Source organism: Encephalitozoon intestinalis, chromosome VIII (assembly GCF_000146465.1).
Source record: "Encephalitozoon intestinalis ATCC 50506 chromosome VIII, complete sequence".
Classification (NCBI taxonomy): Eukaryota; Fungi; Microsporidia; family Unikaryonidae; genus Encephalitozoon; species Encephalitozoon intestinalis.
This window is the reverse complement of record NC_014422.1, coordinates 17,300-43,953: the sequence shown is the minus strand read 5'-3', so window position 1 is coordinate 43,953 and position 26,654 is coordinate 17,300. Positions and strand designations below refer to the sequence as shown.

The 26,654-nt window shown below is 40.9% G+C and overlaps 31 protein-coding genes across 31 annotated transcripts; 15 read left to right on the top strand and 16 right to left on the bottom strand.

Annotated features, from left to right (window-relative positions):
• Positions 1-13: 13 nt before the first annotated feature.
• Eint_080440 (polyadenylate binding protein 2) lies at positions 14-1,252 on the bottom strand (the record flags this gene model as incomplete). The annotated part of the gene is made up of 1 exon (XM_003073294.2): positions 14-1,252. One exon carries the CDS (start codon positions 1,250-1,252, stop codon positions 14-16), a length of 1,239 nt encoding a protein of 412 aa, XP_003073340.2.
• A 55-nt stretch (positions 1,253-1,307) lies between these two features.
• Eint_080430 (uncharacterized protein) lies at positions 1,308-1,691 on the bottom strand (the record flags this gene model as incomplete). The annotated part of the gene is made up of 1 exon (XM_003073293.1): positions 1,308-1,691. The coding sequence occupies one exon, from the start codon at positions 1,689-1,691 to the stop codon at positions 1,308-1,310; it is 384 nt and encodes a 127-aa protein (XP_003073339.1).
• Positions 1,692-1,701: 10 nt separating this feature from the next.
• Eint_080420 (uncharacterized protein) lies at positions 1,702-2,391 on the top strand (the record flags this gene model as incomplete). Its single annotated transcript, XM_003073292.2, has 1 exon — positions 1,702-2,391. The coding sequence occupies one exon, from the start codon at positions 1,702-1,704 to the stop codon at positions 2,389-2,391; it is 690 nt and encodes a 229-aa protein (XP_003073338.2).
• Positions 2,392-2,435: 44 nt separating this feature from the next.
• On the top strand, positions 2,436-2,591 carry Eint_080415 (uncharacterized protein; the record flags this gene model as incomplete). The annotated part of the gene is made up of 1 exon (XM_009163619.1): positions 2,436-2,591. The coding sequence occupies one exon, from the start codon at positions 2,436-2,438 to the stop codon at positions 2,589-2,591; it is 156 nt and encodes a 51-aa protein (XP_009161883.1).
• Positions 2,592-2,659: 68 nt separating this feature from the next.
• Eint_080410 (cysteinyl-tRNA synthetase) lies at positions 2,660-4,108 on the top strand (the record flags this gene model as incomplete). Its single annotated transcript, XM_003073291.1, has 1 exon — positions 2,660-4,108. One exon carries the CDS (start codon positions 2,660-2,662, stop codon positions 4,106-4,108), a length of 1,449 nt encoding a protein of 482 aa, XP_003073337.1.
• A 5-nt stretch (positions 4,109-4,113) lies between these two features.
• Positions 4,114-4,749, bottom strand: Eint_080400 (uncharacterized protein; the record flags this gene model as incomplete). Its single annotated transcript, XM_003073290.1, has 1 exon — positions 4,114-4,749. The coding sequence occupies one exon, from the start codon at positions 4,747-4,749 to the stop codon at positions 4,114-4,116; it is 636 nt and encodes a 211-aa protein (XP_003073336.1).
• A 57-nt stretch (positions 4,750-4,806) lies between these two features.
• Eint_080390 (peptidyl-prolyl cis-trans isomerase) lies at positions 4,807-5,328 on the bottom strand (the record flags this gene model as incomplete). Its single annotated transcript, XM_003073289.1, has 1 exon — positions 4,807-5,328. One exon carries the CDS (start codon positions 5,326-5,328, stop codon positions 4,807-4,809), a length of 522 nt encoding a protein of 173 aa, XP_003073335.1.
• A 56-nt stretch (positions 5,329-5,384) lies between these two features.
• Eint_080380 (uncharacterized protein) lies at positions 5,385-5,927 on the top strand (the record flags this gene model as incomplete). Its single annotated transcript, XM_003073288.1, has 1 exon — positions 5,385-5,927. The coding sequence occupies one exon, from the start codon at positions 5,385-5,387 to the stop codon at positions 5,925-5,927; it is 543 nt and encodes a 180-aa protein (XP_003073334.1).
• A 58-nt stretch (positions 5,928-5,985) lies between these two features.
• On the top strand, positions 5,986-6,309 carry Eint_080370 (uncharacterized protein; the record flags this gene model as incomplete). Its single annotated transcript, XM_003073287.2, has 1 exon — positions 5,986-6,309. One exon carries the CDS (start codon positions 5,986-5,988, stop codon positions 6,307-6,309), a length of 324 nt encoding a protein of 107 aa, XP_003073333.2.
• A 63-nt stretch (positions 6,310-6,372) lies between these two features.
• Positions 6,373-6,924, bottom strand: Eint_080360 (uncharacterized protein; the record flags this gene model as incomplete). Its single annotated transcript, XM_003073286.1, has 1 exon — positions 6,373-6,924. One exon carries the CDS (start codon positions 6,922-6,924, stop codon positions 6,373-6,375), a length of 552 nt encoding a protein of 183 aa, XP_003073332.1.
• Positions 6,925-6,992: 68 nt separating this feature from the next.
• Positions 6,993-7,820, top strand: Eint_080350 (uncharacterized protein; the record flags this gene model as incomplete). The annotated part of the gene is made up of 1 exon (XM_003073285.1): positions 6,993-7,820. One exon carries the CDS (start codon positions 6,993-6,995, stop codon positions 7,818-7,820), a length of 828 nt encoding a protein of 275 aa, XP_003073331.1.
• A 94-nt stretch (positions 7,821-7,914) lies between these two features.
• Eint_080340 (uncharacterized protein) lies at positions 7,915-9,144 on the bottom strand (the record flags this gene model as incomplete). The annotated part of the gene is made up of 1 exon (XM_003073284.2): positions 7,915-9,144. One exon carries the CDS (start codon positions 9,142-9,144, stop codon positions 7,915-7,917), a length of 1,230 nt encoding a protein of 409 aa, XP_003073330.2.
• Positions 9,145-9,325: 181 nt separating this feature from the next.
• Positions 9,326-9,721, top strand: Eint_080330 (histone H2B; the record flags this gene model as incomplete). The annotated part of the gene is made up of 1 exon (XM_003073283.1): positions 9,326-9,721. One exon carries the CDS (start codon positions 9,326-9,328, stop codon positions 9,719-9,721), a length of 396 nt encoding a protein of 131 aa, XP_003073329.1.
• A 65-nt stretch (positions 9,722-9,786) lies between these two features.
• Positions 9,787-11,334, bottom strand: Eint_080320 (putative methyltransferase; the record flags this gene model as incomplete). The annotated part of the gene is made up of 1 exon (XM_003073282.1): positions 9,787-11,334. One exon carries the CDS (start codon positions 11,332-11,334, stop codon positions 9,787-9,789), a length of 1,548 nt encoding a protein of 515 aa, XP_003073328.1.
• A 62-nt stretch (positions 11,335-11,396) lies between these two features.
• Eint_080310 (Hit-like hydrolase) lies at positions 11,397-11,792 on the top strand (the record flags this gene model as incomplete). Its single annotated transcript, XM_003073281.1, has 1 exon — positions 11,397-11,792. The coding sequence occupies one exon, from the start codon at positions 11,397-11,399 to the stop codon at positions 11,790-11,792; it is 396 nt and encodes a 131-aa protein (XP_003073327.1).
• An 86-nt stretch (positions 11,793-11,878) lies between these two features.
• Positions 11,879-12,523, top strand: Eint_080300 (cleavage stimulation factor; the record flags this gene model as incomplete). Its single annotated transcript, XM_003073280.1, has 1 exon — positions 11,879-12,523. The coding sequence occupies one exon, from the start codon at positions 11,879-11,881 to the stop codon at positions 12,521-12,523; it is 645 nt and encodes a 214-aa protein (XP_003073326.1).
• Positions 12,524-12,613: 90 nt separating this feature from the next.
• On the bottom strand, positions 12,614-13,045 carry Eint_080290 (60S ribosomal protein L26; the record flags this gene model as incomplete). The annotated part of the gene is made up of 1 exon (XM_003073279.1): positions 12,614-13,045. The coding sequence occupies one exon, from the start codon at positions 13,043-13,045 to the stop codon at positions 12,614-12,616; it is 432 nt and encodes a 143-aa protein (XP_003073325.1).
• Positions 13,046-13,131: 86 nt separating this feature from the next.
• Eint_080280 (uncharacterized protein) lies at positions 13,132-14,232 on the bottom strand (the record flags this gene model as incomplete). The annotated part of the gene is made up of 1 exon (XM_003073278.1): positions 13,132-14,232. The coding sequence occupies one exon, from the start codon at positions 14,230-14,232 to the stop codon at positions 13,132-13,134; it is 1,101 nt and encodes a 366-aa protein (XP_003073324.1).
• Positions 14,233-14,302: 70 nt separating this feature from the next.
• Positions 14,303-14,776, bottom strand: Eint_080270 (ribosomal protein S15; the record flags this gene model as incomplete). The annotated part of the gene is made up of 1 exon (XM_003073277.1): positions 14,303-14,776. One exon carries the CDS (start codon positions 14,774-14,776, stop codon positions 14,303-14,305), a length of 474 nt encoding a protein of 157 aa, XP_003073323.1.
• A 59-nt stretch (positions 14,777-14,835) lies between these two features.
• Eint_080260 (putative coatomer complex subunit delta) lies at positions 14,836-16,098 on the bottom strand (the record flags this gene model as incomplete). The annotated part of the gene is made up of 1 exon (XM_003073276.1): positions 14,836-16,098. One exon carries the CDS (start codon positions 16,096-16,098, stop codon positions 14,836-14,838), a length of 1,263 nt encoding a protein of 420 aa, XP_003073322.1.
• Positions 16,099-16,201: 103 nt separating this feature from the next.
• Positions 16,202-17,137, bottom strand: Eint_080250 (putative GTP binding protein; the record flags this gene model as incomplete). The annotated part of the gene is made up of 1 exon (XM_003073275.2): positions 16,202-17,137. The coding sequence occupies one exon, from the start codon at positions 17,135-17,137 to the stop codon at positions 16,202-16,204; it is 936 nt and encodes a 311-aa protein (XP_003073321.2).
• A 318-nt stretch (positions 17,138-17,455) lies between these two features.
• Positions 17,456-17,656, top strand: Eint_080245 (ATP synthase subunit H; the record flags this gene model as incomplete). The annotated part of the gene is made up of 1 exon (XM_009163618.1): positions 17,456-17,656. One exon carries the CDS (start codon positions 17,456-17,458, stop codon positions 17,654-17,656), a length of 201 nt encoding a protein of 66 aa, XP_009161882.1.
• Positions 17,657-17,770: 114 nt separating this feature from the next.
• Eint_080240 (DNA-directed RNA polymerase subunit K) lies at positions 17,771-18,121 on the bottom strand (the record flags this gene model as incomplete). Its single annotated transcript, XM_003073274.1, has 1 exon — positions 17,771-18,121. The coding sequence occupies one exon, from the start codon at positions 18,119-18,121 to the stop codon at positions 17,771-17,773; it is 351 nt and encodes a 116-aa protein (XP_003073320.1).
• Positions 18,122-18,183: 62 nt separating this feature from the next.
• Positions 18,184-19,089, top strand: Eint_080230 (WD40 domain-containing protein; the record flags this gene model as incomplete). The annotated part of the gene is made up of 1 exon (XM_003073273.1): positions 18,184-19,089. One exon carries the CDS (start codon positions 18,184-18,186, stop codon positions 19,087-19,089), a length of 906 nt encoding a protein of 301 aa, XP_003073319.1.
• A 51-nt stretch (positions 19,090-19,140) lies between these two features.
• On the top strand, positions 19,141-19,821 carry Eint_080220 (N-acetylglucosaminylphosphatidylinositol deacetylase; the record flags this gene model as incomplete). Its single annotated transcript, XM_003073272.1, has 1 exon — positions 19,141-19,821. The coding sequence occupies one exon, from the start codon at positions 19,141-19,143 to the stop codon at positions 19,819-19,821; it is 681 nt and encodes a 226-aa protein (XP_003073318.1).
• Positions 19,822-19,908: 87 nt separating this feature from the next.
• Eint_080210 (DNA replication licensing factor Mcm3) lies at positions 19,909-21,978 on the top strand (the record flags this gene model as incomplete). Its single annotated transcript, XM_003073271.1, has 1 exon — positions 19,909-21,978. One exon carries the CDS (start codon positions 19,909-19,911, stop codon positions 21,976-21,978), a length of 2,070 nt encoding a protein of 689 aa, XP_003073317.1.
• Positions 21,979-22,038: 60 nt separating this feature from the next.
• Positions 22,039-22,632, bottom strand: Eint_080200 (proteasome subunit beta-type 2; the record flags this gene model as incomplete). Its single annotated transcript, XM_003073270.1, has 1 exon — positions 22,039-22,632. The coding sequence occupies one exon, from the start codon at positions 22,630-22,632 to the stop codon at positions 22,039-22,041; it is 594 nt and encodes a 197-aa protein (XP_003073316.1).
• A 155-nt stretch (positions 22,633-22,787) lies between these two features.
• Eint_080190 (uncharacterized protein) lies at positions 22,788-23,969 on the top strand (the record flags this gene model as incomplete). Its single annotated transcript, XM_003073269.1, has 1 exon — positions 22,788-23,969. The coding sequence occupies one exon, from the start codon at positions 22,788-22,790 to the stop codon at positions 23,967-23,969; it is 1,182 nt and encodes a 393-aa protein (XP_003073315.1).
• Positions 23,970-24,041: 72 nt separating this feature from the next.
• Eint_080185 (uncharacterized protein) lies at positions 24,042-24,227 on the bottom strand (the record flags this gene model as incomplete). Its single annotated transcript, XM_009163617.1, has 1 exon — positions 24,042-24,227. The coding sequence occupies one exon, from the start codon at positions 24,225-24,227 to the stop codon at positions 24,042-24,044; it is 186 nt and encodes a 61-aa protein (XP_009161881.1).
• A 109-nt stretch (positions 24,228-24,336) lies between these two features.
• Eint_080180 (G2/mitotic specific cyclin 2) lies at positions 24,337-25,239 on the bottom strand (the record flags this gene model as incomplete). Its single annotated transcript, XM_003073268.1, has 1 exon — positions 24,337-25,239. The coding sequence occupies one exon, from the start codon at positions 25,237-25,239 to the stop codon at positions 24,337-24,339; it is 903 nt and encodes a 300-aa protein (XP_003073314.1).
• Positions 25,240-25,450: 211 nt separating this feature from the next.
• Eint_080170 (vacuolar H+-ATPase V1 sector subunit H) lies at positions 25,451-26,578 on the top strand (the record flags this gene model as incomplete). The annotated part of the gene is made up of 1 exon (XM_003073267.1): positions 25,451-26,578. The coding sequence occupies one exon, from the start codon at positions 25,451-25,453 to the stop codon at positions 26,576-26,578; it is 1,128 nt and encodes a 375-aa protein (XP_003073313.1).
• Positions 26,579-26,654: the final 76 nt, after the last annotated feature.

Below are 26,654 nucleotides of genomic sequence, written 5' to 3'. Positions count from 1 at the left end.
TTTTCTATCAAAACTAGGATTTTGCCTTTTCGAGAACAAGACGCCTCCCGTACAAATGTGTGCTGCTTCCAAAATACTCAATGGCTGCAGAAACTTCTTCGGGCGACTGGAATGTTACAAAACAAAATCCTCGGCTAGTCCCTTCTCTCTTCACAGGAATACGGACATTTACCACATGGAATGAATCAAATATCTTCCTAACATCTTCTTTGGAGGCTTGGAACGGAACATTTCTGATAAGAAGCTTGTTTGTGCCCTTTCTACTCTTCTTTTCTGTGTGTTCTTTAGGTGGCTCTTCTCTTTTACTCGGAGCATTGCATATGGGTGCATACTCGCAATAGATAACATGCTCCCTCATCCTTCTCAGACTCAGCTTTTTGTAACACCTTTTGGCATCTTCCTCAGAATCAAACTTAAGAAGTGCAAGGCACTTTGAAGGTGCAATACTAATCTTGCAACCATTGTCTACAAGGTCCAAGCACTTCATAAGTTCCATATTCCGGACTATCAGCTTTTTCCTGTCGACAGAGCCGGTAAGATGATCGAGATAGATCCCATTGTTCTCAAGAAACTCCTTGGTTTCCTGGACCAGATGTGTTTCGGCACGAGCCATCCGAGCCCCAAGATCTTTATCGTTAACATCGACAAGATCCTTGATTCCAATCCTTTCGCTTTCGCATATCTTCTTCACAACCGACTCGAAGTTAAAGAACAATGTATTGTAATGCTCGTGCTCACGTTTTTCGCCTCTATCTTTCCATGGGCGCATTCTTGGCTTTACTCCTCCGATAAGCTTTACTTTTCTGTATGCCTCCAATGCACACTCTCCTTTACTAAACTTAACATATGCTCCCTTTCCCTCATGGCGAGGCAGTAATCCAACCTCCTCAACCTCTCCATACTCTTTAAATACATCACTGATAAACCGTTCGTCCGCATCTGCAGGAATGTTTCTAATGAATATTTTCCTAGAATATCTAATCATTCTTTCCTCAGATTCGCTTGTTTCATAGGAATCTTCTTTTGTAGTCTCACATCTTATCTTGTGGTTCTTAAACATGGATCCGTCTCTGTACTTTATTGCCTCCATTCCATCTTTTTCCTCTATGTACCCTATAAAACATATTCTCCGGAACTTGCCCTGTTCATTGTTAACCATAAACACATCCGTTATCTTTCCATGTTTGGAAAACTCCTTCTCGATTTCTTCCTTAGTTGTGGATTCTGGAAGATTCTTAACCACTATTCTCATTCTAAAGGGCAAGATGTTTCTCATGTAAATACCCAGGCCCAAGATAATCCCAATGCTACAAGTCAAAGCTAAGTTTATAGATACAATATCTACCGTACATGTCTGCACCTCTCTCCAGAACTATCTTGATATGGTCCCCAGTTTGGTTAATATCCAGACTTCCTGTACTTCCTCCGTCTTGAAATTCTATTTCTTTATAATCACGGGAGTTATTCAGAATCATACACCCTTTTCCCTTTGTGCAATGGAATCCTCTTTGAAAGAGTATTCGAACTCTTTGCACATATACTGCTTGCTTAAGGTAAATGTTTATGTCTTGTTGGCCTCCATGGCCTGAAAACCAACATGTGTCTTCGTTTGAGTCAAACATGCACCATGCCTGAGGCTGGTTCGAGCTTACTTCCACATCGCTTATGATTTTTTTCATATCTTCAGTCATCCTCGAGTCGATGGGAGACGATTCTTCTAGTGAAATAGTTCTTGCCGAGAGAGTGGATCATGATAGCGATGAGGTAAGCATAGTGGAGATTGTTAGAGAAGGCAGGAAATTGCCCAATGAGAGAAGAAAAGGATCTGGAAGAGCTGAATCTTCTAGGAAAGGAAGAAAGCGAGCTGTAGAAGAAAACCCGAATGATGAAGATGATAGAAAAAGGCTTAAGGATGACTCCTACAGAGGAAAAGGACTGTGCAGAGTAACGGTTGTTGACCAGGGCCTGGAGAGAATATTCCATCTAAAGAGTACAGATACATTAGAGGACATATATAAGGTTTACCATAGGGAAGATTCTCCAATAAAGATGAAGTACAAGTCGGTTCCTATATCAAGGCATCTAACGCTAGAAGAGATAGGATTTGACGAAAGCCATTGGATTATGATTCATAGGCAGGGGCAGACTTCGAGAGAAGCAGGAATTAGGCTGAAAATAAATGTTGACTACGCTAAAGTAGTTGAACTCAGCGTTTCTAAGGAGCTTTCGGTTGAAGGAATTTTCGAACGGCTTGGAGAGATGGGATTTGAAGGAGACCTTTTGGTTAGAAACGGAGTTGTTCTGAATCCCAAGGCAAGCACAGCTGATGTTACAAGGCCAGGAGATATTATAGATCTTGTGAGTAAAGACGAGATTGTTTATAGAGGCTAAGTCCTGAGCAAAATAAAGAGCGTGGGTTTGAAGAAGCCCATAAGATGACAAAGAACAACCCGGAAAAAAAATGTTTCCGAGTATTTTGTACTTATGAAAAGGAGAGGCTGGCTGAGGAAATTAAACAGTGTGTGGTGAAAGAGGAAATGGAAAACAAAATGAGGAATGTTGATTGGAAGAATAGCAGGAATCTTTCATAGAAAATATTCTGGAAATAGAGACAATTAAATTCTTCAAAGTTTGAAATGTAAAATTAGGCCAAGCCCCGATGACCATGGATAGGACTTTAAAGCTCTACAATTCGATCAGTAAGACCAGCGAAGTCTTTATACCCAGAAGAGACAATGAGGTGAAGATGTATATATGTGGGCCGACGGTGTACGACTCTCCACATATAGGACATGCAAGAACCTATGTGATGTTTGATGTGATAAGGCGTGTCCTAAGCGATTATCTGAGATACAATGTGAATTTTGTGATGAACATAACAGACATCGACGACAAGATAATAGTCAGGGCGAATGAAACAGGGGTCTCCATGGACGAGGTTACTAGGAAATACACAGAGGAGTTTTTTGAAGACATGAAAGCCCTGAATGTGCGTCCCCCTTCGTTTGTTACATTTGTGACGTCTTATGTTGATAAGATTATAAAATTTATCGAGAAACTGGAGGTAAATGGATTTGCTTATGAGAGTGAGGGAAGTGTATATTTCAACCTGAACAAGTATCAGGATAAACACGGTTATCCACTGTTCAAGAATAAGGACGGGATAAACACCGAAGGAGACGAAAACAAAGACAAAAGAAATCCATGTGACTTTGTACTATGGAAAAAGTCAAAGGAAAACGAGCCGAGGTATGAGTCGAAATGGGGATACGGAAGACCAGGATGGCATATTGAATGCAGCGTGATGTCTAGTGATATTCTTGGAGAAGATCTTGACATACATGCCGGAGGGATTGATCTTGCCTTCCCCCACCATGAGAACGAAATAGCACAGTGCCAGGCCTACTTCATGAAGGAACCTTGGGTGAAATGTTTTCTTCATACAGGGCATTTGAACATTGATGGACTGAAGATGTCCAAATCCTTGAAGAACTTTACAACAATTAAAGAAGCTTTGGAGGTGATTTCTCCCCGGCAGCTAAGGATTCTGTTTCTCCACCACCAATGGAACAAGGATATGAACTATGAAAGAGAACATCTGAAGTTTGCAGAAAGCATCGAGAAAAAGATATTCAACTTTATGTCTGTGGCAGAAAGTATGAGAAAAAACACTTTGGAATTCAAGACCCTGGAGGATGCCGACAGAGAGGTTCTGGGCGAGCTTAAAAATGTTCAGAAGGTCATTCATAACTCAATTCTTGATAACATTGATACTCCTACAGTGATGAAGAAGATTGTGGAAATGATAAACTTTACAAACTCAAGGATGAAAGATATATCGTCATCGACGGTTCTTGTTGTTAAGGATTACATCAAAGAAATCATGGAAGTATTCGGGCTGAATGAAGTGGAGGCCCAGACCTCTTCCAAGGAGGACTCGATTGCACAGTTGCTTGGAGACTTCAGAGAAAACATCAGAAGAATGGCAAGACAAAAGGAACCCTATTCTTCCTTTCTTAAAAAATGCGATTGGATACGAGAAAGCATTAAAGATCATGGATATATTATTGAGGACAATAATGAAGGTTCCATTCTGAGAAAGAAATAAATTCTTTATTCTGATTTCTTAACAAACTCCTCTACAAACCTGTCCTTATCTTTGGATGCCCACTTTACCTGTGGAAGTCCAGAGAGTTTGCAAATATCACTCAAGTCATTACTTTTCCTGAAGTTGATGTCGACTGTTCCACCTGATGCAAGAAGTCTGAGAATAAACCATATGGGATTTCCGTACATGTCTATGCATTCCTTGCTATACTTTATTCCACAGACATGGTCAACCTTAATGTCTCGGGCAAATTGGAGTACAGCCCGGTTGTTTGTCCGACATCCCTCGGGAAATAATACACAAGGTTCAATGGTTTTCACACAGAAGTGGCCGGTCCTAGCATCTACAAAACCAGACTCGGTGACATAATAGAAGTTTTTGATTCCCGTAAGATATTTCAGAACAAAGATGTCAAGGAGAGAAGATGCATTGGCTGCTAGGACCTTAGGGCGTTCAATTTTGTTGGACTTGATTCTGACAAGAAGTTGAACAACATTTATTCTCGTCCCTAAAAGAAGAGGGACAAGAGGTATCTTCAGGATTGCTTTGAGATAGTCAAGGATTGAGAGAGGTTTTTTCTTGATTTCAACAAACGGATTGATTCCAGAAAGAGGATCATTGTATTTAGAGAACTTTTCCATTGCTAGGGTTTCTGCATACACGAAAAGTTGAACTGTAAAAAGTCTTGAATAAGATGTTTAATTTTCCTTGAGAACACCGCAATCTCTTATCTCAATCTTATATCCTTTTCTGACCTGGCCGGTTTGGGATCCATACTTGGCTATTTTGTGCACAACGTCCATTCCTTCAACCACCTCGCCAAACACAACATGCTTTCCATTAAGCCATGGCGTCTCCTCCAAGGTTATAAAGAACTGAGATCCATTTGTGTGAGGCCCACAGTTTGCCATTGAAAGAATCCCTGCCTTTGAATGCTTCAGGACAAAGTTCTCGTCAGGGAACTTCCCAGTCTCGTAGATGCTTTTTCCTCCGGTTCCATTATGTGCAGTATAATCTCCCCCTTGAATCATAAACCCAGGAATTATTCTGTGGAAGGTGGAATTCTTGTATCCCTTTCCCTCGGGCATCTCGCAAAGTGCCCTGAAGTTTTCGGCAGTCTTTGGAACAATATCATCGGCAAGCTTCATTACAATTCTCCCAAGGCTCTCGTCATTTGCATACACATCAAAGTAAACGTCTTGTTTCTTCTTCTCAGACATTGGGGATGGTTGCTTAAGAAAATTAAACGTTTTGAGCAGAAATTTTTTCTGGCCTCATGGAAAAGGAGCTGTATGGGCTTTACGACCGCCAGATAAGGCTTTTTGGAAAGGACACACAGAAGTCCATAGAAGAGTCACACGTGGTAGTGGTGCAGGGACCTCCGTACATCATGGCTGGAGAGAAAAGGATCAACGATGTTGGGGGAGAAATACTCAAGAATCTGGTGCTCCTTGGAGTAAGGAAGATAACGGTAAATGCAGACGTCCTTGTCTCCTTCAAGAAAATATTTGCTAATAAGATTGAAAAAATAAATGAGGAGGTAAAAGTGACAACCATTGATCAAGAAAAGGATGAAGAAATCTGGGCCAGGTGCACCCAGGCCATCTTCATTGACATGAAAATGAGAACAAATTGTCCAAGCATTTATGTTTGCTCCAGATGTATGGCGTTCCATCCTCTTGACCAAGAACACGTTTGTAGAGAATATGACAGTGTCTCTGTTGCTCACGACTGCTTACTTGGTGCCATAATAGTGCAGGAGTGGGTGAAGAAACTTCAAAAGAGATCTTTTGTAGACGAATTCAGGCTTGAGATCTAAATGGGGTCGCTTCATATTCCCGATGATTTTGTTTAAAAGGATATCCCCATGCTTAAGCATGAACAGGAAAAGAACAGAAGGAGTAGAGAGGCAGAAAAGATACAACGAAAAGGAAATAGTAAAGAAATTCCTTGTGTCAGAGAAGGGCATAGCATTTCTAGTAGACCATACTAATAGAACGTCTTCAGAAGAGGATGTCCGCCTTAATGAGAAGCTGATACGAAAAGAAGTAGATAACCTCATTGACTATTACTTTGCATGGATACATGGCCTCCCAGTCCGGAAGAGTATGAACATGAACAGATATGAATTTATAAAGTATCTTGAAGAGTTCTGCATGAAGAATGACGTTAGTAATCTGTTTGAGTTTCTGTTTATTTGAGAAGACCCATAAAGGCAGAAGTCTGGATTGTATACAACAAAAGAGATGCCTTCTCGAAATCTCTCAATCGTCATTCTCTGGCTTGAAGATCTCACTGGTCCACTTCTGTACGAGTGTTTTTGCCATCGATTTTATCTCCTTTGCTTCCTTGGGGTTTATGGTGTAGAAATAAACAATCTTCCCCACTCCACTCGTGACCAAGTGTTCCTTATGAATCCTCATGTTCTTGAGTACATCCAGAAGTCTCTTTTTAACTTTTATGTTGGGCATGGATTTGTCGGGGAGAGGCTCCAGCCATCCTTTGATTTCGTTAAGGATGCCCTCATCCAAAAGGCTTTCCTGTAACCCCTTATTCATTAAGATGTCTGATATCTCCTCAACGCTTTCCATCTTCCCAATTGCTGGAAGCCCTTTCTGATTGTTTGCATTGTCTTCCCTCAAGATCCTCTGCATTCTTTTCCTCAAAGATCTCGATAACTCCAAGATCTCCTCAGGGCTCTGATCCCTCTTTTCTCCCCGCCCTTCTCCTCCTCTGGCCCTCTTTTGCCTGCTTCTGTTCTCTGCGGGATCACTTTTCCCTACTCCTGTGACGTCTCTATCGTCTTCCTTGTTCATGGGCCTTTTTGGGTACAACGATTTCCGCTTTTCCAATTATATTTGTAAATAGCTAGAAGGGTATTGAAATGAAAGAGCTAGACTGGGCACGCCAAATCCAAGAGAACATTGAAGAGCTCCATGAAAAAAACGAGAAAAACATAAAGGAATTCCATGTAAAGGTAAGGGAGACTCTTCTTGACGAAGATGGGGAAAAGTCTTCCTTCTTCATCTGTAGAATCGGCGACAGAGTTAATATACACTGGAAGTTTGATATCGACTATGATATCATTTTCAGTTTTATTTTGATTCTTAAATCAATAATGTTGGGTATCTTTAAAATGGAAAGCAAGTATTTTAGCTTTTGCATTCTTATGACTGCAATAGTCTTCTCATGGATTGAAGCAGTTGAAAGGCTTCATGCTTCATACAGAAGAAACCCTGATATTCGCAAACTTCTTGAATTCAAGAACTTAATATCAGTATTTCAAATAGCTTTTGGGATCATTTTAACTACCCATCTTCTCTACATACAAGAAGAAGAATCCTCGAAAAGAGATGCGAGGATCTATAGCCTAATGGTTTCGTTGGTGTATCTCTTTAGATGCACATGGAAATCGTCGTTTTTCTTACAAAGTGATGATATTTATCAATTTCTTTATCCAACAGCTCTTACTATAATGTTCTTCATGGCATTCCTTTCGTGGAGAAATAAGACTATGCTATATGATATTCCTTGTGCATTAATTTCTATCTTGATAGCTCTCAAAAATTATGTTGGAAAGCCAGTCTCTCTAGAGAAGGAAGGCATAAATCTCCTTTCTATAATCTTCTGCAGTTTATTTATGCTTGGAATACTCGCAACAGTATATACCGCCAGTGGATTTTTCAAGATTTTCATTCCTCGACTTTTTTAATAAAAATCTGAACAACTTTCCCATTTCTTAAGGGAAAAGAGTCTGAAAAACAGGCTCCTTTAATCACAATTCAAGTGGATAGAGATAAATATGTCTACCTCTTCTTGGGAAGATTAGGCTGGTCCTTCTTTATAATTGGACTTGAGTTGTTGAATGTTAAGTCTGCAAAGTATGAGGAGTTTTCAGGCTTAAGCAAAAATCCCGGAGTAAATAGTTTTTTGGATGGCTCCGAAGCCTTTGGGGCTTCCTGGATGTCTAGTAATTTGCCAGAAATCTTATTGTCTGCATTTTCTCTGGCATTACTTCTATCTATGGTTGCTGTAAGTTTTGGAGGAACTTTTCTTGTCTTTTCTCTTTTAGGGGCCGCCGTCTTCTTTCTTCCAGATCCCAAGCTTTTAGCACTCTTTCCTACAGGCTTGGGCTGAGAGGAGATGTCATTCCAAAGCTGCTCCTTAGTGCCATATCCATCTCCTAGTTCTAGCTCTCCGTCACTCTCCTCAGCCTTAAGGTCCTCTTCAAACACATTGTAGACGTCATTGCTCAAAACAACCCTGCTCTCTTTTGGAGAACTCGCAATCATTTTCTTCTGCATTTCAATTACCTCTGACTTCTGCCTCATGTTTTCTTTTAATGCAGATATAATCTCATCTTTCTCACTTATAAATCTTCGAAGCTCATCAGAATGAATGTTCTCCCTCATAAGTCTGTTATTCTCTTCCTCTAGTTTTTTCATTTTATCTTCAAGGACGGACCTGCTTTCCTTGATCTCCTTCATCTTTTCTATGTGTTCGGCATTCTTTAGCTTCAGCTTCTCTATTTCAGAGCTCATTCTTTCTGTATCCCCTCTGTATCGAATACAATCTTCCTGAAGTTTGCTTAGGTTGCTTCGTAGCTCGTCCTCGACGGACTTAACAATTCTGTGCATCTCATCCATTTTTTTAAAGTCTTGAGCTTCCCACAACCTGTCTTCTACTAGCTCGTTTAGCCCCTTTCTTACTCCTTGATCTTCCTTGCTTTTTTCCTCAAGCCTTTGAACCATACTTACCAAATTAATATTTTCTTCCATAAGTCTCCTTATGTTGTCTTCTCTTTCTGCCATATCATGGTTGAGCTGGTCGACCATAGCCTTTAGGCCATCTATTTGCTCCTTATAGTTGTCTTCGGAGGTCTTTGCCTTCGAAATAAACTCCTCATGAGCTGCAAGAAGGTTGCTGTAGTCCTCTTCAACCAGCAAGGTTTCAAACCTCAGTCTTCTGGTAAGAAGATCTGTATATTGATGCTCTAGAGTCCTTGTTCTATCGGATATCCGGAAATACTCCTCCATCTTATATGGGTCATGAAAATCATGTTTAAACATATACCCATCAAAGTTTCAAAAGAAACCTTTCCATAGCCTTAAACATAAACAAAAACAATCTGTGTCTCCTTTCTTTTAGGTCAGCTTCCCTCCAAAACACCCAATTACCCGCCAAAAAGGATAAATAAAGAAAAACATCCCCCTTACAATGGCAAAGTCCGCAAGACATGTTACAGGTAAGGCTCCAGGAACATCTTTGGATGGAGGCGACAAAAAGAAGTCTAAGAAGAAGTCATCTTCCATGTGCGTTGGAGGAATGTTCAAGTCGGCAGTCAAGCGTATTTCTCGAGAGGTCAGCCCGGACAACAACATCATGCTGACAAGCAACTCAATCCAAGTTCTCTGCGGGATTTCTTTTGACTTTGTTGACACAGTTGCAGACCTTGCAGGAGAGCTAGCAAGGAAGGTTGGCAAGCAGACCGTGGGATCCGATGACATTGTAAGTGCCTTTGAGATCTTGCTCAAGGGAGAGTTGAGGAAGCTGGCCATAAGAGAAGTTCACAATGCTCTTTCAAAGAGCCAGGCCAAGTCCCGAGGAAAATAAAATTTGTCCTAGTAGCAAAGCACTTGAATAATAAATGGTTTGGGGACGCTGTACACTGGTTCGCTTCACAAAACTAGATCTTTTAATGCTCTTCTCAGATTATTGTTCATAAAGAGAGTAAATGAGGTGTGGCTTCCGTATCCACAGAGCGTGATGCCTATCACTTCAATTCGGGCGATGGCCAGTCCTATATGCTCAAAACCTAAAAGGTCATTACTAACAAACGTCTCGTTCAGAAGAAGTTTGAACTGGTCCATAGAGATCTTCAAGCTACATTCAAGTCCTTCTCCTCGATGAAAGAGGTTTTTAAGATAAAAGTCTGCATTGGATAATCCCGATTTCTCAAGAATCCGGTAGCCTGCACTTATAACATTAAGTACCGGATTTCCACTAAGCACCTTTGCTGCTATGCTCGATACAGTACTTATAGTACTACTACTCTTTCTTTTCTTATACAGTTCTCCGTCTATGTATATTGAATAAGTTTTGAATATTTCTTCCTTTTCGCTCTTTGAAAGAAACATGAAATGATGAAAGGATGCATTTGATACCTCCTTAGTATTTATCTCTTCTCCGAAATTCCTTTTCTTCCTTAGAATTGCAATGAAAAATCCTCCTGTGTCCTGGTCATGTGGATACAGTCTAATGCATTTCTCAAGCCCCACGTCCACATCGGAAGGCCGATAATCTGGATTCTTGAAAATCAGATCTTCGGTTCCCCACTTCCTCAGACCCTCTCTGAAAACAAGTCTCGTTCCATCTCCACAGGTAGGAAAAGGTACGAGTCTTGGGTCGTTTCTGAAGTCAACTAGTTCAAACTCCCCTTCAAGAAGGATCTTTTGAACTACACATTCATTCTCTATCGGGTTCAAAGAGCATGTGGAGTAAGATACCAGGCCTCCTTCTGCAACAAGATTACATCCTCTCTTCAGAATCCTAAACTGAGTGTTAAACAGTCCTGTGGTCCGAGAAAGCTTCCATCCCTCAAGAATTCCGGGGCTTTTTCTTATGGTTCCATCACTAGAGCAAACCACATCACAGAATACACGGTCAAACCTGACTAGCTTTCCGCCTTCATATACGTTTGGAAATATGGTGGCATCATGCTTACTAATTATTAGTGATCCATTGGGCTTCTTAGAAGTCTCACTTACAAGCACTTTCAGTCTCTTTCCGTTGGAGTCATTTGCTATCACAAGTCCATTGGTAACAATATCAAGAATTTGTTTTGTTTTCGATCCTGGGGCTGCACACATGTCAATGACCTTTGAGTCTTTCTTCAACTCCATTAGCGAAACAGGAATCATACTAACAATCTCTTGCCTCTGAATTAGCCCTATACTGGTCTGGTTAACTAAAAACTTTGAAAATTCCCTATACTCATCGTCTTTTTCTTTCTTTTTATGGAACTCATAGACATCTTCAAGATACTTTATCTTCCGAACAAACGGATGCTTCTCTATCTTGCTTCTTATCATGCCGGCCAGCGGTGTATTTGTGATTCTAAATGCATAGGCAAGATCCCTTTCAGAAAACCTATGGAATTCGTCAAAGTCTCCTCCATCCATTCCCAGAGTCCTTTTATAATACTCCATATACTCCCTTTTTGGCATTCTGGGTGTTTTTTACTTTGAAAATAATGATGATAATTTGGGTTCCTGAGAACACTCCCCAAATGGAAGAATGCATATTCTGCACACTTTACCAGAAAGACGCCAACATCATTTATGAGACCGACACATCCTTTGTACTGATGGACAGGTATCCTTTATCAAAGGGACATTTCCTTGTGATTCCAAAGGCACACCACCCGTACTTTCACCAATGCCGCCCCGAGGAATTGTCCGACGTGCTTGGAGTCATTGGACATCTTGTGAAAAAGTTTGGGCTTGAGAAGTATAATATTCTCCAAAATAACGGAAACCACCAATCCGTCTCGCATGTACACTTTCACGTTATTCCGTTTGTTTCTTCCAGTGAGCGTTTGAAGATTTCTTGGGAGGCAAAGCCCATCAGCGACAATGAGTATTTAGAAGAAGTTCAGGAGGCTAAACTCAAGATATCGCAATGATTATTAAATTTTATTTGTTGGACAGGCCTCCATTTTCTATTTTTGCCCAACTTCCGGTGTTTTTATAAACCATTTTTGGGAAGCCCATGAAGAGCGGGTGCAGTATTTTTGTTGGAAACATAGACTTCGAAGTTCCTGAAGAACGCATAATAGAAGAGCTCGGAGCTGTAGGAAAAGTTGTTAGCTTCCGGATGGTTTACGACAAGACAACAGGAAAGTCAAGAGGGTTTGGATTTTGTGAGTATGAATCTCCATTGATTGTGGAGAAAGCATTGCAAAACTTGAAGATATCATTCAACGGAAGGCCTGTAAAGATAAACTATGCCGAAAATGACATGCCCGCCAAGGCCAAGGAGCCGGACAATCAAGTTCCAGAAATAGATAACTTAATCAGCGTGCTAGACAATATGGACAAGGACAATCTGAAGGAGGTTCTCTTCTATTTGAGAAAGTTGGCACTGGATCAGCCATCGTACTTAAGAGAGCTTTTGAATAAAAATTCGAGTCTTGTTTATGCGATCATCCATGCCATACTCAAGCTTAAACTGGTAGATCCTGGGGCTATTGATGAGGTTTTAAAGGAATCCTTCGATCTTTCCAAGCAGAAGATGCAAATCCTGGAAAGAATATGCTCCATCTCGGAGGACGACTTGTGCTTCTTCCCAGAGGATGTAAGAAACAAAATTAAGAAAGCAAGGGCCATGGTTTTGAAATCCAGGGCAGATAAATAAATGAATAAATAATATCGCTTTTATAGGTTGAGCCGGCCATTTGGCCTTAAGATGGAGGTAAGCTTAAGAAGCCCGGATTTCCAAAACGGTTTAATTAGTAGCAACTTCCTCCTGTTTCTTTCTAAGAATCTCCATGTTGTATTCCCGGGCCTTCTTCTTCCTCTCTAGCTGCTGATCCCTGCCCTCTCCAAGGAAAAACTTGGTGATGGTCAACCTGGATGGGTAAATAGGTACCAATGCATTTGTCCCGTCATTCTTTGTCACAAAGCATCCTTCAACATACACCTTGTAATCCTCGTAGTTGATGCTTGTGATTACTCCTTCCTTCCCGTCAAACTTACCTCCCTTCACGAGAACAGTGTCTCCGCTTTTCAAGGGAAATGTCCTGAATCCATATTCTTTTCTAAGCTCATGGGAAAGACGTGCCGATGATCTTATTATCTTTTCTCCAATGTTGCAGGCAAAGTGTGCCTTTCTCTGTTTTCTTCTGCTGGACGTCTTCTGCCTCCTCAAGTTCTTCATCTGGGGATGAAAATTTTTCATGGATTTTTACAAATCTCCAACACCAAGGCTGCATTACCAAAACGCCAGGGTTTCCAGACAAACCCTCACTCCACTTTCATTCGAAGAATGCTAACAGATCTTCCAGAACAGACCACAATATTCTTACCATCAGATTCTAGAGAATTAATCGAAGGGATACTGATGGCGTTGAATGGAAACTTGTTAAAGCATTTCAGGCCTGGAAGGATTATCTTCAGGGAATTGGTATAATCCGATCCGTATATCACATATTCTCTATGGCCTGTAAGCCCTGTAACCCCATTTTTAAGGTTTTTGAACTCCTTGACTGGCTTCATATCTTTGTCAAGCACCTTTACTCCCATTCCCATTCCAATAAAGACTTGATTTGCAAAAAAATATATCGAGTGGAAATCAAACTTGTCCTCAAAGCTCTCCTTCCTTAAAATCTGCAAATCAGGTGTCAGCATAACGATATCTCCTCCACATCCCATTGCATATACAGCCTCCTCAGATACTGCAATGTCCATAAACTCTCCTTCCATCACCTCAACCACCTCGTAGGAACTATTCAAAAGAATTAATTTCTTTCCAATTGTATATATGAAATCTCCAATACTAATCATCTTCTTTATGCCTTCTACAGACTTTATGCTTATGTTTCGGACGTCTCCATCAAATGTAACTTCCTTTAGGTTGCTTTGCTTATGCGAAGAGAATAAGATCCTTTCCCCTGTATATATAAAATCCGAGATCCCAAACAACTCAATCCAAAGTGTCTTATGGATCTTGAAATCCTTGAGTATGTAGATATTGTTGTAGGTATCCACAACAACCAAATACTCTCCATGAGCTTTGGCCAGTTTGATTTTGCACTTGGAGAGAAATAGATTCTTCTCGTATTCAAATCTCACTTTTTTCTTGCGAACTTCTATTTGCTTCTTGCATTGCTTTCCGTCAAGCCATGTTACTGTTTTCTTGTGATCTTCTCGTATTCCAGGGTCGTCATCGCTATCTTCCCAGGCCGCCTTCTCTTCAGACTCAGCTCCAGCTTCTTCAGAAATATCTCCAAAGTACTCCTTCTCGTATTCAGAGATCTCCTCGGAAACGGTTTCAAAAGAATCAGAGGATGTGTATTCATAAGAAAAGTCGGATTCATCAGCGTCACCCGTAGCTTTCTTACTCATGGGGATTTCTAAAGGGCCCGATATATTCAAAGCCTAGGGATATTGTCTGTAAAATAGAGAAGAAGTTGGTTTATTTCAACGGAACAAACTTGGAGGATGAGCTTGCTCCTATTCCCGGCCTACCATGCTTTGGAATAACCCTAGTGGGTGCAAACTCAGATAAAGTATATCCAATCATCTCAGGCTTGATTTCAATAGGAAGGTATCCATTTCCAACATGAACCCCGACCAGGGCTCCAATCATAGCTGGCCAGATAATTGCAGACCTTGCCTGTGTACGCACCATCTCAGGCTTCTCAAGTGTCGAGGAACAAGCTGCCTTTGATGCAATACAGTCCTTGATTAGCTGCACCTCGCGCGACGAAAGGCCTCTTCTAATCTTCCTGCGGAGTCTCGATGGAAAAAGCTTTGCAACCTCGCTAAATGCCATCTTCTCAAGCTCCTCAACCGGAACTCCCCTATATGTGTACCTTCGGAAGGTTCTCTTCTTCTTAGAAATGTCGTCCTCCCTTTCTACATTCTCAATCTCATTAGTCTCAGACATAGAGGGTAAATTTTTTTCAGGAAATGTACCAACCGAATCCCAGAAACAAAACCATAACCTTACTCATCAACTACACTAAACTTATCAACTTCAAACACTTTCTTGATCTCTACCTCGTCAATCTCCTCCCCCTTTCTCACCACTCTCTCCACAAACAGATTTGTGAAAACAAAGTCGGAAGTAAAGTATATCTCCAAAGGAAAAACTTCGGAAGGATCCGCACATGTGCAGCTAAATTCCAAGGTATCCGAAGAGCCTTTCTCAACATCCCCTATGTTCCATTCTATGTGAGAATCCCTTTCTCTTGCTGGTCCATTGATTGAGACGTTCGAAACCTTGCTTTTAGAAAAGAAGATGCTTAAGTCCTTCATATTGCACTCTGCAGTATATTCAAACATTATTTGGTATACATTCAGACCCGTCTCACTGGGCCAGAACGTGACTGTAATGGGTGCTTCTCGAACATCAGAGCTTTTCCACTTCACAAGAGCCACATTCTTTTCAATAGGAAATCCCTTTTCACATCTGAGTATTCCTTCCCCAGACATAGACTTGTTCAGATTTGGGCTAAACTTCACATCCTTCCCTACATTTCCAAGCTTTATTTCTATGTCTCTATACTCCTCCTCCTTTATAGTAATGCTCATATCTCCCTGAACCTCTCCGCTTTTGATGTTGTTTTCTTTGTCGATCTCCATCCTAAGCCTTTCCTTGAACACAATGAATACTGGGCTCAATGATGTTTCCAAGGCCCTTCTCTTCTCCTTTACAGGATTACTGTTTGTCTTCACAATACTCTTGAGCTGTTGTATGCTTTCGTTTCTCATCTCTATCTCGAGATTCTTTACTCTTTCAAGTTCTCGATCAATGTCTGAAACAGGCCTCTTCTGGAACTCCTTCTGCTTCTGGATAAGCTCCTTACTCTTGTTTTTCATCATCATCTCATGGATCTTTTCCTCCTGGCTGTCCATGTCCTTTATCAAAGTGATGTTCGAGTCAAAGGTTGTTTGTCCATAAAGAATGTTGTCTATCGTTACCAAGACATCAATCACTTCGCCATCCGTGTTCTTCTGCAAGAGGTCCAGAATCCTCTGTGCCTTTACATTGTTGTATCCTATGCTTGTAATCGCAACATAGTAGGTCGAATCAATTACATTGTAAACATACTTGTAAAAGCTTCTAGTCAAAACCCCGTTTGTAGATGCCCCCGAGCTTATAAAGTCAAATACAAAGTGCTCCATCTTCGACACAGGCATCGTCCGGGTCATTCTGGACACCATTTGCCCTGTCAGGCTGTTTGCAACAAACAATCCGATTATCATTCCAGGGCCTTAATTATCCCGGCATAACAACCCTTCAAAAACATAGACCGAAGTGTCTTGGCAAAAGCATTTCATCCAATTCTTAAGTGTTTATTCATCGCCTTTACGAAGGAAAGGCAAACGATAGTCCATCTTCATCAACCCTCCTCCAAAAAAGGATCTTATGCAGAAGGAAACTCTCCAGAAACTTCTCGCTAGCCTTCATATATCGAATGTGTTTGTTATCTCCATCTATTTGGTACTCCTCGCAGATACTCTCCAAAAGTTCTTCTGAGCTGCCAAACTCAGGTATTCTATGGAGGATAGCAACCTCTTTCTTGTCGATTCTTTCAATAATTGCATCAATATAACTTTTGAATGGTATTCCAATAAGTCCATTACATCCTCTAAGAATACTTGATGGAGTAACTCCACTCGGAGGTACTGAGACAATAGACGACTTCGGCTTCCTTCCTAGAACCCTAGAAATACTCTGGAGAACAAAATTCTTCCCAGATCCTGGATTTCCAAATATCCCTATCCTTGCTTCTTCTCCTATCCAGCTTATATCTTCTTCCCCCAATTCAATACAATTGGCCCCATTCTTTCTCAAGTGCACCTTCCACTCACTAACTATTTCCCTCGGAACGTAGTGTGTATAGTTCAGAATAATAATCAGTTTTTTTCCGTGTAAGGAAACTATCTTCTCAGCTTCACCATTCCTGCTGCCATCGGGGTCTCTTGCATCAACAACTTCAATCACCACATCACTTTTAGACACCAGACTCACCATTTCATTGAGATACGGTTCTTTCTTTTCCGAGTTCTTTAAGGTTTCTTCATACTCCATCTTCCTGAGCTTTTCCATTCTTTTTATCTCTGCATATTGGATATTTTCTTCATCTGTTCTAAGAACCGATGGAGGAACCTTCTCCATTTTCGCTTGCATCTTTCTGTTCATTCTTCTTTTCTTTCTCTCATCTATCCTTGATTTCTTCAGCATGCTTTCCCTCTTCCTTGTGGTCAGCCTCTTACTTTGTCGTTTTTTTTTAATCCCCATTCCGGGGGAGATAATCTCAAACTTTATCCTTCCCTGGAGTTTTGTCTGTCTGATATCCTTGGAACAAGCTCTAGGAATACATCGAATTATCATCCATATTCTTCTTCTGGTTCTTCACAAAAGAATTCAAGCCAAGAAAAACATCCTATTCCCCATCATACTTCAACTAGGATTTGAATTCCCAAAGAACCACAAACCTCTGAGTTGAAATACAGATCCTCTTGGCCTTAAGCCTAGAAAAGCCTTTGATATATTTAGACTTCAATATGTGATTCTAGTAAAGCATTTATTGTTTCAAAACTAGCCCTTGACACATAGATGGCAGACGCTTCTATTCTTCTGTGCTCTATTGCTTTCATACTTATGGTGTCTACCGCCATAGTGGTGTTGACAAGAGGGAAATCCACCAGAAACAAGGACGAAGTGAGAATCGGTCTGATCGGCGCTTTAGCATTTGGATACATTGCATGGGCCTGTGTGTACATGTCGCAAATAAAGCCATTTGTTGGCCCGGAGTAGCTAAGGAAATCGAAAAGCCGGATTTGTTTATCCCTTTGGGTCTAGAAGGCATTTAAATAACTAAAGTGTGCTTTACTTCATTTATTTCTGCCTTTCTTCAGGTGTAAGATTTTGCTATTGAAAGTCAACTCCAGGTATCATCAGCTCGTCGATTGCCCAATCTTCGAAGCTGTTATCTGGAAGTCTTCTCCGTATGATAAATGGAATCTTTTTTTCATTTAGCTCCATGTTGGCAATGGCGAGTGGATTACTTTCATTTCCTATGTCTACAAATGGAGGAGCTCCTGCACTGAGCTGAGATGCACGTACTCCGATTACGTGCGCCTTCTCATATTTGGTCATTCTGGGAAGGGTTTTACGATCTGAACTTGAGATTCTCACTTCGGCATTGGACATGCTGACAATCTCTGTGTTGTTTTCCTCTGTAGAGTATTCGCTTGAAAGCCGGACGTCCTCGCTATCCATCAGGGGCCTTTTATTTGCCCGCAGCTAAAAACCAAAGAAATAACGACCCGTCGGAAGCTCAGATGAAGTTGGAGAAGATGTCCAAGATAAAGAGTCTCGGGCACCCTGCATCGTCCATAGACTTAGCAATATCTGAAAACAGACGATATCTTCTATCTGTGGGTGTTTACAAGCCTTGTGTAAAGATCTATGACTTTGAGAATCTTGCCCAAAAGGTGGAGAGGCATCTAGAGTCAGAACCGGCAAGAGTGTTGTCTCTTGTACCAGATGCCTCAAAGATTTGTATTTTGAGAGGAGACAGAACAATTGAGTTCCATGCCAAGTATGGGCATCACGAAGGAATAAGGACACCAACAGTGTGTTTTGATATCTGTCTTAACAAGTTCCGGGCCGAGTTGATGAGCGGGGGGAAGGGGTCTGCTGTCTATCGATTCAATCTGGATCAAGGGAGGTTTCTGAGAAGTTATGCTGTAACGATAGATGAGATATATTCAATCGAAATGAATGAGTGCAATGGCCTTATTGGGGTTGGAGGAGCTGGAGGAGTGCAGTTCATTGACCAGAGGTGTAAAGAGATAGTAAAGTCGGTTGAATATAATGAGTCTCCATCCAGTATAACCTTCGCGGAAAATGGAATAGACTTTGGAGTTGGAACAAATGAAGGGACTGTTTACTTTCATGACTTGAGAGCCCGAAAGGAGCTGTTCAGTGTAAAACACGACCAAAGAATCAAGAAGGTTACATTTAATGGAAAAATACTGATCAGCTTGGACCGAGGTGCGTTGCGATGCTGCAGCAGAACTGGAATGGTTGGAGAATATCTAAGTAGTTCCGAGATGAACTGCCTTACATGCGATGGTGGGGTCGTTTTTATAGGTCTTGATAATGGAGAGATAAGTGAGATGATATCGGAGGACCTAGGAGAGATTCCACAATGGTGCAAAGTATTCGGAGATCAAGTTGATTGAATTAAATAAAGGATTTACAAACACACCCCGGCATTTAAACTACATCCTAAAATGTTTAAAAGGTTTTCAAGGTTTAAGACATTCTTTTCGGTTATACTGATAGTAATTATGCTAAGAAATGTAAGGAGATTGAGGAGATCGTCATTACTCCCGGGCAGGCATCTACTGCTGATTGCACATCCAGATGATGAGTCTATGTTCTTTGCTCCATCCCTATTGAGTCTGAGAGAAAGAATGGATATTCTTTGCCTGTCAAATGGTAACAAAGAAGGAAAAGGGAAAGAGAGGGAAAAAGAGCTCAGGAAAGTAGGGTCCTATGCAGGGACAAAAGTGATTATGACAGCACTCTTTGCAGACGGAGAAGATTGGGATCCATTGGCAGTTTATTTGAAACTTTTATGGATATACATAACGAGACCATTCGACGTTCTGATGACGTTTGATGAGTTTGGGGTATCTGGACACAAAAATCATATTTCATGCTACAAGGGAGCTAGGCTATTTTTGAAGTTACACAATGTGAAAGGGGCATTTCTAAAGTCCAAAGACTTGCTCCGAAAATATGTGATTGATATCAGCTTTTCTAGAGTCTCCAGTACTATTCCTTTTAGCATGTACATGAGTTCTACCAAAATGATGCTTCTTCATAGGTCCCAGATGGTGTGGTTCAGATATCTCTATGTGCTTTTTTCAAACTTTATGTCGTACAACGACTTCACCATTGTAAACTGAATAAATGATATTCTAAGGATACTGGTTTTTCTAAGGTATGGATATACCAAGGCTTGATGTAGTAGAAATTTTTGAACCCTACGGGAAATGGAATCTGAGTTTATTGAACTGTTCAAGGGCTTTGTCGAGTCTTATCGCACACCACAGGACAAGGATATTGGAGAGGTGATTTCCAAGCTTCCATACGAGGACTACCAGAGAATTATTTTGAATATAAACGATATGCGTGCGTTTGATAAAACACTCGCCAAGGGGATTCTGGAGGAACCGGGGACTCTAGTTCCATTCGCCGAAGATGAGCTAAGCGATATGGGTGGGAGAAAGATATTCCTTGGAGTCAAGGGATCGTTTGGAGATCATCTTCTCAATCCTAGAACCTTGACGAGTGTATATATAGGAAAGATGGTCTCTGTGGAGGGAATAGTTACGTCTTGTTCTATATGCAGGCCCAAGATCATGAGAAGTGTGCACTACAATCGATTGAAAAATGTATTTTATTCCAAGGAGTATAGAGATGCCACAATGGTAACAAAACTCCCTGTTACAAATACAGTGTATCCTACCCGAGACATGGACGGGACTCTGTTAACAACGGAGTTTGGGCTTTCAGAGTATTTTGACCACCAAACCATTGTTTTACAGGAGATGCCAGAGAAAGCACCTCCTGGACAACTTCCCAGGTCTGTGGAGGTGATATTGTCTTTTGACTTGGTTGACCAACTCAAGCCTGGAGATAGAACAAAGATCTATGGAATTTATAAGAGTCTTTGCTTTGGAAACCAGCAATTTCCCTCAAGATTTCGAACAGTTATAGTCGCAAATAACATTGAAAAAATACAAGAAGAAGAAGGAGAAACAGAGCCGGAGATGGAGATGGAATTTGAAGTACTATCGAAGATGAAAAACATCCATAATTCGATTGCGCCCAGCATATTTGGACATGACATCATCAAGAAATCCATAGCCTTACTTCTGGTTGGGGGAAATGAAGTTGTGATGAAGAATGGTAGCAAGATAAGAGGGGATATAAATATCCTACTGGTTGGAGATCCTTCAACAGCAAAGAGCCAGCTTCTTAGATATGTGCTCAATGCGGCGCAGCTATCCGTTCCAACTACTGGGAAGGGATCCAGTGGGGTAGGGCTGACTGCAGCGGTGGTTCTGGACAAAGACACAGGAGAAAAAAGGTTGGAAGCCGGAGCAATGGTGTTAGCAGACAGAGGAGTGGTCTGTATTGATGAATTTGACAAAATGAGTGATGGAGACCGGGTTGCAATTCACGAAGTAATGGAACAGCAGACAGTTACGATAGCAAAAGCAGGGATTCACACGACGTTGAATGCTAGATGCTCGGTGTTAGCAGCAGCAAATCCTATCTGGGGCCAATACAAAGAATCAAGACCTCCCCAAGACAACGTAAGACTTCCCGAAAGTCTCCTAACACGGTTTGATCTCATATTTGTAACTCTTGACAAGTCCAATGCAGACACTGACCAGCTGATCTCAGAACATGTGCTAAGAATGCATATGCTTGGACAGGGATATGAGGAAGAAGGGATAGGAATCAAGCAAGAGGTATTTCGAGCATATATTCAACACTGCAGAAGAAAAAAACCGGTTCTCAGCCGAGAGGCGTCCAGACTTATAGTGGAAGAGTATACTCTGCTGAGACAGAGTAAGGATAGGAAACAACAGATTGTTTCTATCACTCCGAGAATGCTGGAGACAATGATTCGTCTTGCCACTGCAAATGCAAAGCTAAGGCTGAGCGATGTAGTTGAGTACGACGATGCGGAATGTGCAGTGAATCTAATTAAGGACTCTCTATTCCAGAAGGTGATCAAGACATCCAAAAGGATCAAAGTTGGGGGAGCAGAGCCGCAAGATGAGTTTGACCTGGTTGATGAAAAGGGTACACTGAAACAACGCCTAGAAGAGGCTATGATTGATGAGGACAAAGTCGACTTTGTAAGCCACGCACTATATGATTATAGTGCAGATCCAAAAAACCCTAGAGTGCTGGATATCAAGGACTTTATGGAATATCTTGGAGTAGACGTGAGCGTTACAGAGCCAGAAGTGGAAGCCATCCTCTCGGGATTAGCAGAAAAAGACTTAATCCTGTTTGAAAATGGAAGAATATACCTACTGAATTGAAGGTAGAGCTGTCTTGAACTTATTGTCCAAACTAGAAGATACTCTTTTCATCAAAAACCACTAGCTTTTTATTTCCGGGGTTAAGGTTCTGGTTGAGATTCCATCGTCAGTAACTATTTTCACCATAAATCCTTCGAGATTGATCATAAGCCTTTCCTTCAATAGATTAATACATTTTTGGATGATGTTTAGAGCAGCATCAATAGTAATATCTTCAGTGTACTCTCGATCAAAAATTCCGTACACAAAGTACGCTGCATATCCATTGGCACAAAAGGGTACGGAAGAAATGGCTCCATATCTGTCGACAGACCACAGATCGTATCCTTCCGGGCCCTTTCCCCCTACTATCGATGACATGTCAAGTTGCCTCTTTCGGAGAGCCTTGTGAACTTTGTTTTGGATCATATGTGCCAGAACACTTGGACTGAGCTCTATTCCATTCTGGATCTCTTCATAATATGCACTTTCGGACACATAGAGCATAGTTCTGAATGCATCGCCTTGGTCTCCAATCATCGACATCACAATTCTGTTTCCGACTGTCTGGAACTTCTCGTAGTCTTCTTTGACAACAAGAAAGGAAGTAGAGATCTTTGTGTCGGCAGCCACTATTACAAAATTGTTTCCTCTTATTCCTATTGACGAGTCCATATCACAGGGTAAAGACAACAAAAATTACAAATGGATGTCTTAGTATACCTGAATAAATACAAATGGAGAGATGCATAATATGCCACGAGGGCTGCGGTGGTACTGGGTTCTCCCTTTTGAAAGCTATTAAAAGCAAGTGAAAATTTTTCCCTCATATGCAACTTCCAATTCCAAGAATCAATAGTACAAACTACAAGCGTATACTAGCTGAGGCAAGACTATCTGAAGATAGAGAAAAGGTTATTTCCGAAATAAAGAGTGTTATACTACTTATGCCGCACAGGTCGTCCATCATAAGTAATCTTATAAACGACCTGGCAGAAGACAATCCCGAATTTAAAGATAAGATAGTAAGCATGGCTAATGACATCTCAATGGCCGAAGATACTTACGGATTGATATCTGCGTCTTTTACCTTCAAAAGACTAGGGGTAGAAGGGACAGAGGGTCTCTTTTGGGTTAAAGAAATACCTACAACAAATTCCTTGCTTGGATCCACAAGCTTCGAAATGCCTCCGGCTTCTCTGGACCGATGCAAGAAAGAAGTAGAAAGAATGCTTGGGATTTCTAATGAAAAAAGCTTTGAAGAGGTATTTTGCGTAGTGCAGATTATAAGGAGCTTTCGATTCTCTGTTCATGAATGCCTTGGGCAGTTAGGATATATTTCAAAGCAAAAGACCTTGGTGGATGGGCTTCGAATTCTTCATAAGGAGGAGAATAGCCTGTATTTATCTGCATTGATTCTTGAACTTGCAAAGAAGCAAGGGTTTCTAAAGATCCTGCTTGAAGACCTTCCTTTGTTTGATCAAGAGTTTCGGGACATCCTTCTGCCGCTTGTTTTTGAGTACTTCTACGGACCTAGTGATGAGAGCAACAGCGTCTATATAAGCAGTTCCTATATACCTCTTGGGACTTCGGAGGATATAGATCCATTTAGGCGCCTTATTACCGAGACCACAGTAAGAAACATGAAGAGAATTTCTGGATCAAATAAGGTGGAAGCTTTTCTGAATAAGAAAGAAAATCTAGAAGCTAAAAAAGTTCCAAGGATGAGCCGAGAGGAATTTGAAAAAACCAATTTTGAGGACAAAAACGCGTTCTTCAGGAATTTCTGTCTTCTTGGATCCCCAAGTGTATCTCATTTCCTTACATACCTGGAAATCTACAAGGAACAGCTCGTGCTCAATGAAGAGGAGCAGAAGTTGTTTCTCTCTATATTCTTTAAGACATTTGAGGGGCTTGAGTCTTTTTCCCGGATAGTTCTGGAGAAGTTGGTTCTGTTTAAAATTGTAGACTTCAAATTGTTAGAAAACTTTAATGGAGAGCATTCTCTATAGTCTGAGAAAGGATTTCATATGGTGAAATCATTTGCTCTTGTTTATTTACACAGTGATAGATTCGGAGCCCTTTTAGAGATTCTTTTGGTAGAGTTGTTGTCCAGCCGATATCAAAAGCATAATGAGTATGAAATTCAGGAATAGAAGAGGAAAGTGGACGATTAATTCGAGCACTCTGTTGGATTTGCCCATTCCGATCCTGATCAAAGCCAGGAAATAAATTACACTTAATCCGTATGTTACTCGCTTGTTAGCCATGCTAGGGTCCTTTGGCATGATGAATATATGGAAATCGGGGAGTGGTAGCAAGCTTGTAGCCACTAGAATGGTGAATTAAACGGAAGTATTTATTCAGATAAGGGCGAAGCTACTTGAAGTTTTTCTCTGCATACTCTCTAACAAAGGATGACACATGAAGAAACTTCGGAGTGTTGTATTTGTTTTGTATGTTTTCAAATGGAATGCTTTCACTTATGACACGGACTAGGGCATTGAAGCATTCCTTTATGTCATCTTTAGTATGTCCAGAATACATGGTAAAGAGGTTCTTGCATTGATCCTGAGATGTCATTTTTCTCGAAAGATACATTGCAGCCGCTGCTCTTACAGATCCCTTAAATTTTAAGAACTCTTCATAGAGAGTCATGAGCTCTAATAAATACTTCCCCACTGCTCTGCTGTTGATTTCGTAGTTGTTGGCTTTGGAGCATTTCCTGAGAAAGTTTAGTGGAGAGACATATTGGAGATCGTAGTTTAAGGTGTGGAGCATGTACTTTTCTGCTTTTCTCACGTCATCTCCTGTCAATGTCTTCTCTGTTAGAAGAACAAATGTCTGGAGAGCTGGGCACACAACTTCTTCGTATTTGCATGCTATCATCAAGGCAGAGATTCCAACAAGCTGAAGCTTCGAGCTTGGAATAGATCGCATAGAAAGAAATCTGTCAACGAGATTGATTGCAAGAAAGAGGGTGTCATGGCAGAGCCCCAGCTTATCGTGGATGTCAATGATCCAGTCGACTAATAGACTTCTCATCTTCCATGATACTCCATCATTGACATACACGAATGGTTTATCAATAGCCGAGAAATATTCGAAAATGTCATCCGAATATTTATCCGCCATTACTATTTGAGAGGCATCCATAATCTTCTGCTGCCTGTAAACAACCTCTTCCACTTTGCTGAGCGGAAACTGCGTCTTCTCTGCTCTCTTTACAATCTTGTTTGTTACATTCCTCAGAGGCTCTGATTTCCTGAACAAGGCCACCATCCTGAAAATCCAGGGATCCACTTTTGTATTTCACATGGATGGAAGTCTAGTGGCAGGAGGATTTGGCAAGACTTCTTACAGAATGCAAAATCCATGAAGTAAACACAAATCTCAAGCTGGTAGAGCCAAGAATTAGTTCCGAGCACGGGACTCCGAGCTGCTTGCTAGTTACCAGATTTAAGAAATTAAAGATAATCCCGAACAGAGCCTAATGTTTTTGAAAAAGTTGGAAGCCAAAACAAGAGATTCTCTATCTCCCGAAGTAGTATCTGAAAGTGTGGAGAGATTCAGAGAGGCAAGCAAACATGGGGACAGAAAGGAAGTGTCTATGCTTCTTAGGGAAGAAAATGTAGGAGCCTCGATTCTTCTGAGCTGCCCCGAATTGCTAGGGGAAGATGACCTGATAGACCTACTTTTTTGTCCAGATATCTATTCGAGATACATAAGCGCAGAGATACTGACAAGAATCTATGGGGACAAGAACCACAGAAAGGAGTACATTTCTTTCTTCAAACAGATGTTAAAGGAAAACACATCTTATGAAGAGAGCAACTATCTACTATCTTTGCTAGTAGACCTTCTATCCTGCAAATCCAACTCGGAATTCGACGTTGAGAAGAGGAAAATGGAGCTCGCATCCAACAAAATGTTTATTGAAATACTCCACACATCTGTGTTTGTTAAGGAGATCCAATACAATACGCTAATGATCATTCTTATATTCTCCTATAGCAAAGAGTGTATTGACAAAATGAACACTTTGATCGACGATGTTGTTATTATAGTGAAGGAAAGAGCACGAGAGAAGATCTTGAGGGTATGTTATGGAATAATTACCAACATCCTTGATAGTGGGTATATATTTTCACCAGGGAAGCTCAACGACATCTCAAAATGCACTGAGATTCTTTTGGAAGGAGGATATAGTGATGAGGAGCTAATGGCAGATCTGGAAAAGGTTAGAGCCAAGATAATGCAGAGTACAAAGCAGTTTTGCATACGGAACTACCTCAATGAGTTGTTTTCTGGAAGGTTTGAAGACTCTGAGTATCATCACAAGGAGGATTTCTGGAGCACCAATCTTGACATGCTGATGAAAAACAAGGTTGAAATAGTTAAGGTTCTTAAGAAGTATCTGAAGTCCAATAATCCCTCTTGGGTGTGTCTTGCATGCAGTGACATCTTCCAGCTAGTGAAGGTATCCCCAGAAATCAACACGGTCTTGAACAAGTATCAAGTAAAAGAAATACTTTTCAACCTAATCAACAGTGAAAACGATGACATAAGATTCCATGCAATACAGGCATTATATACATGCATATCCTCGGAGTGGAGCTGATGGATAAAGAAGCCTACTCTTTAAAGAACCTAGGCCAGGAGCGGTCTCGATAGGAGATTTTAATAAAACATATATA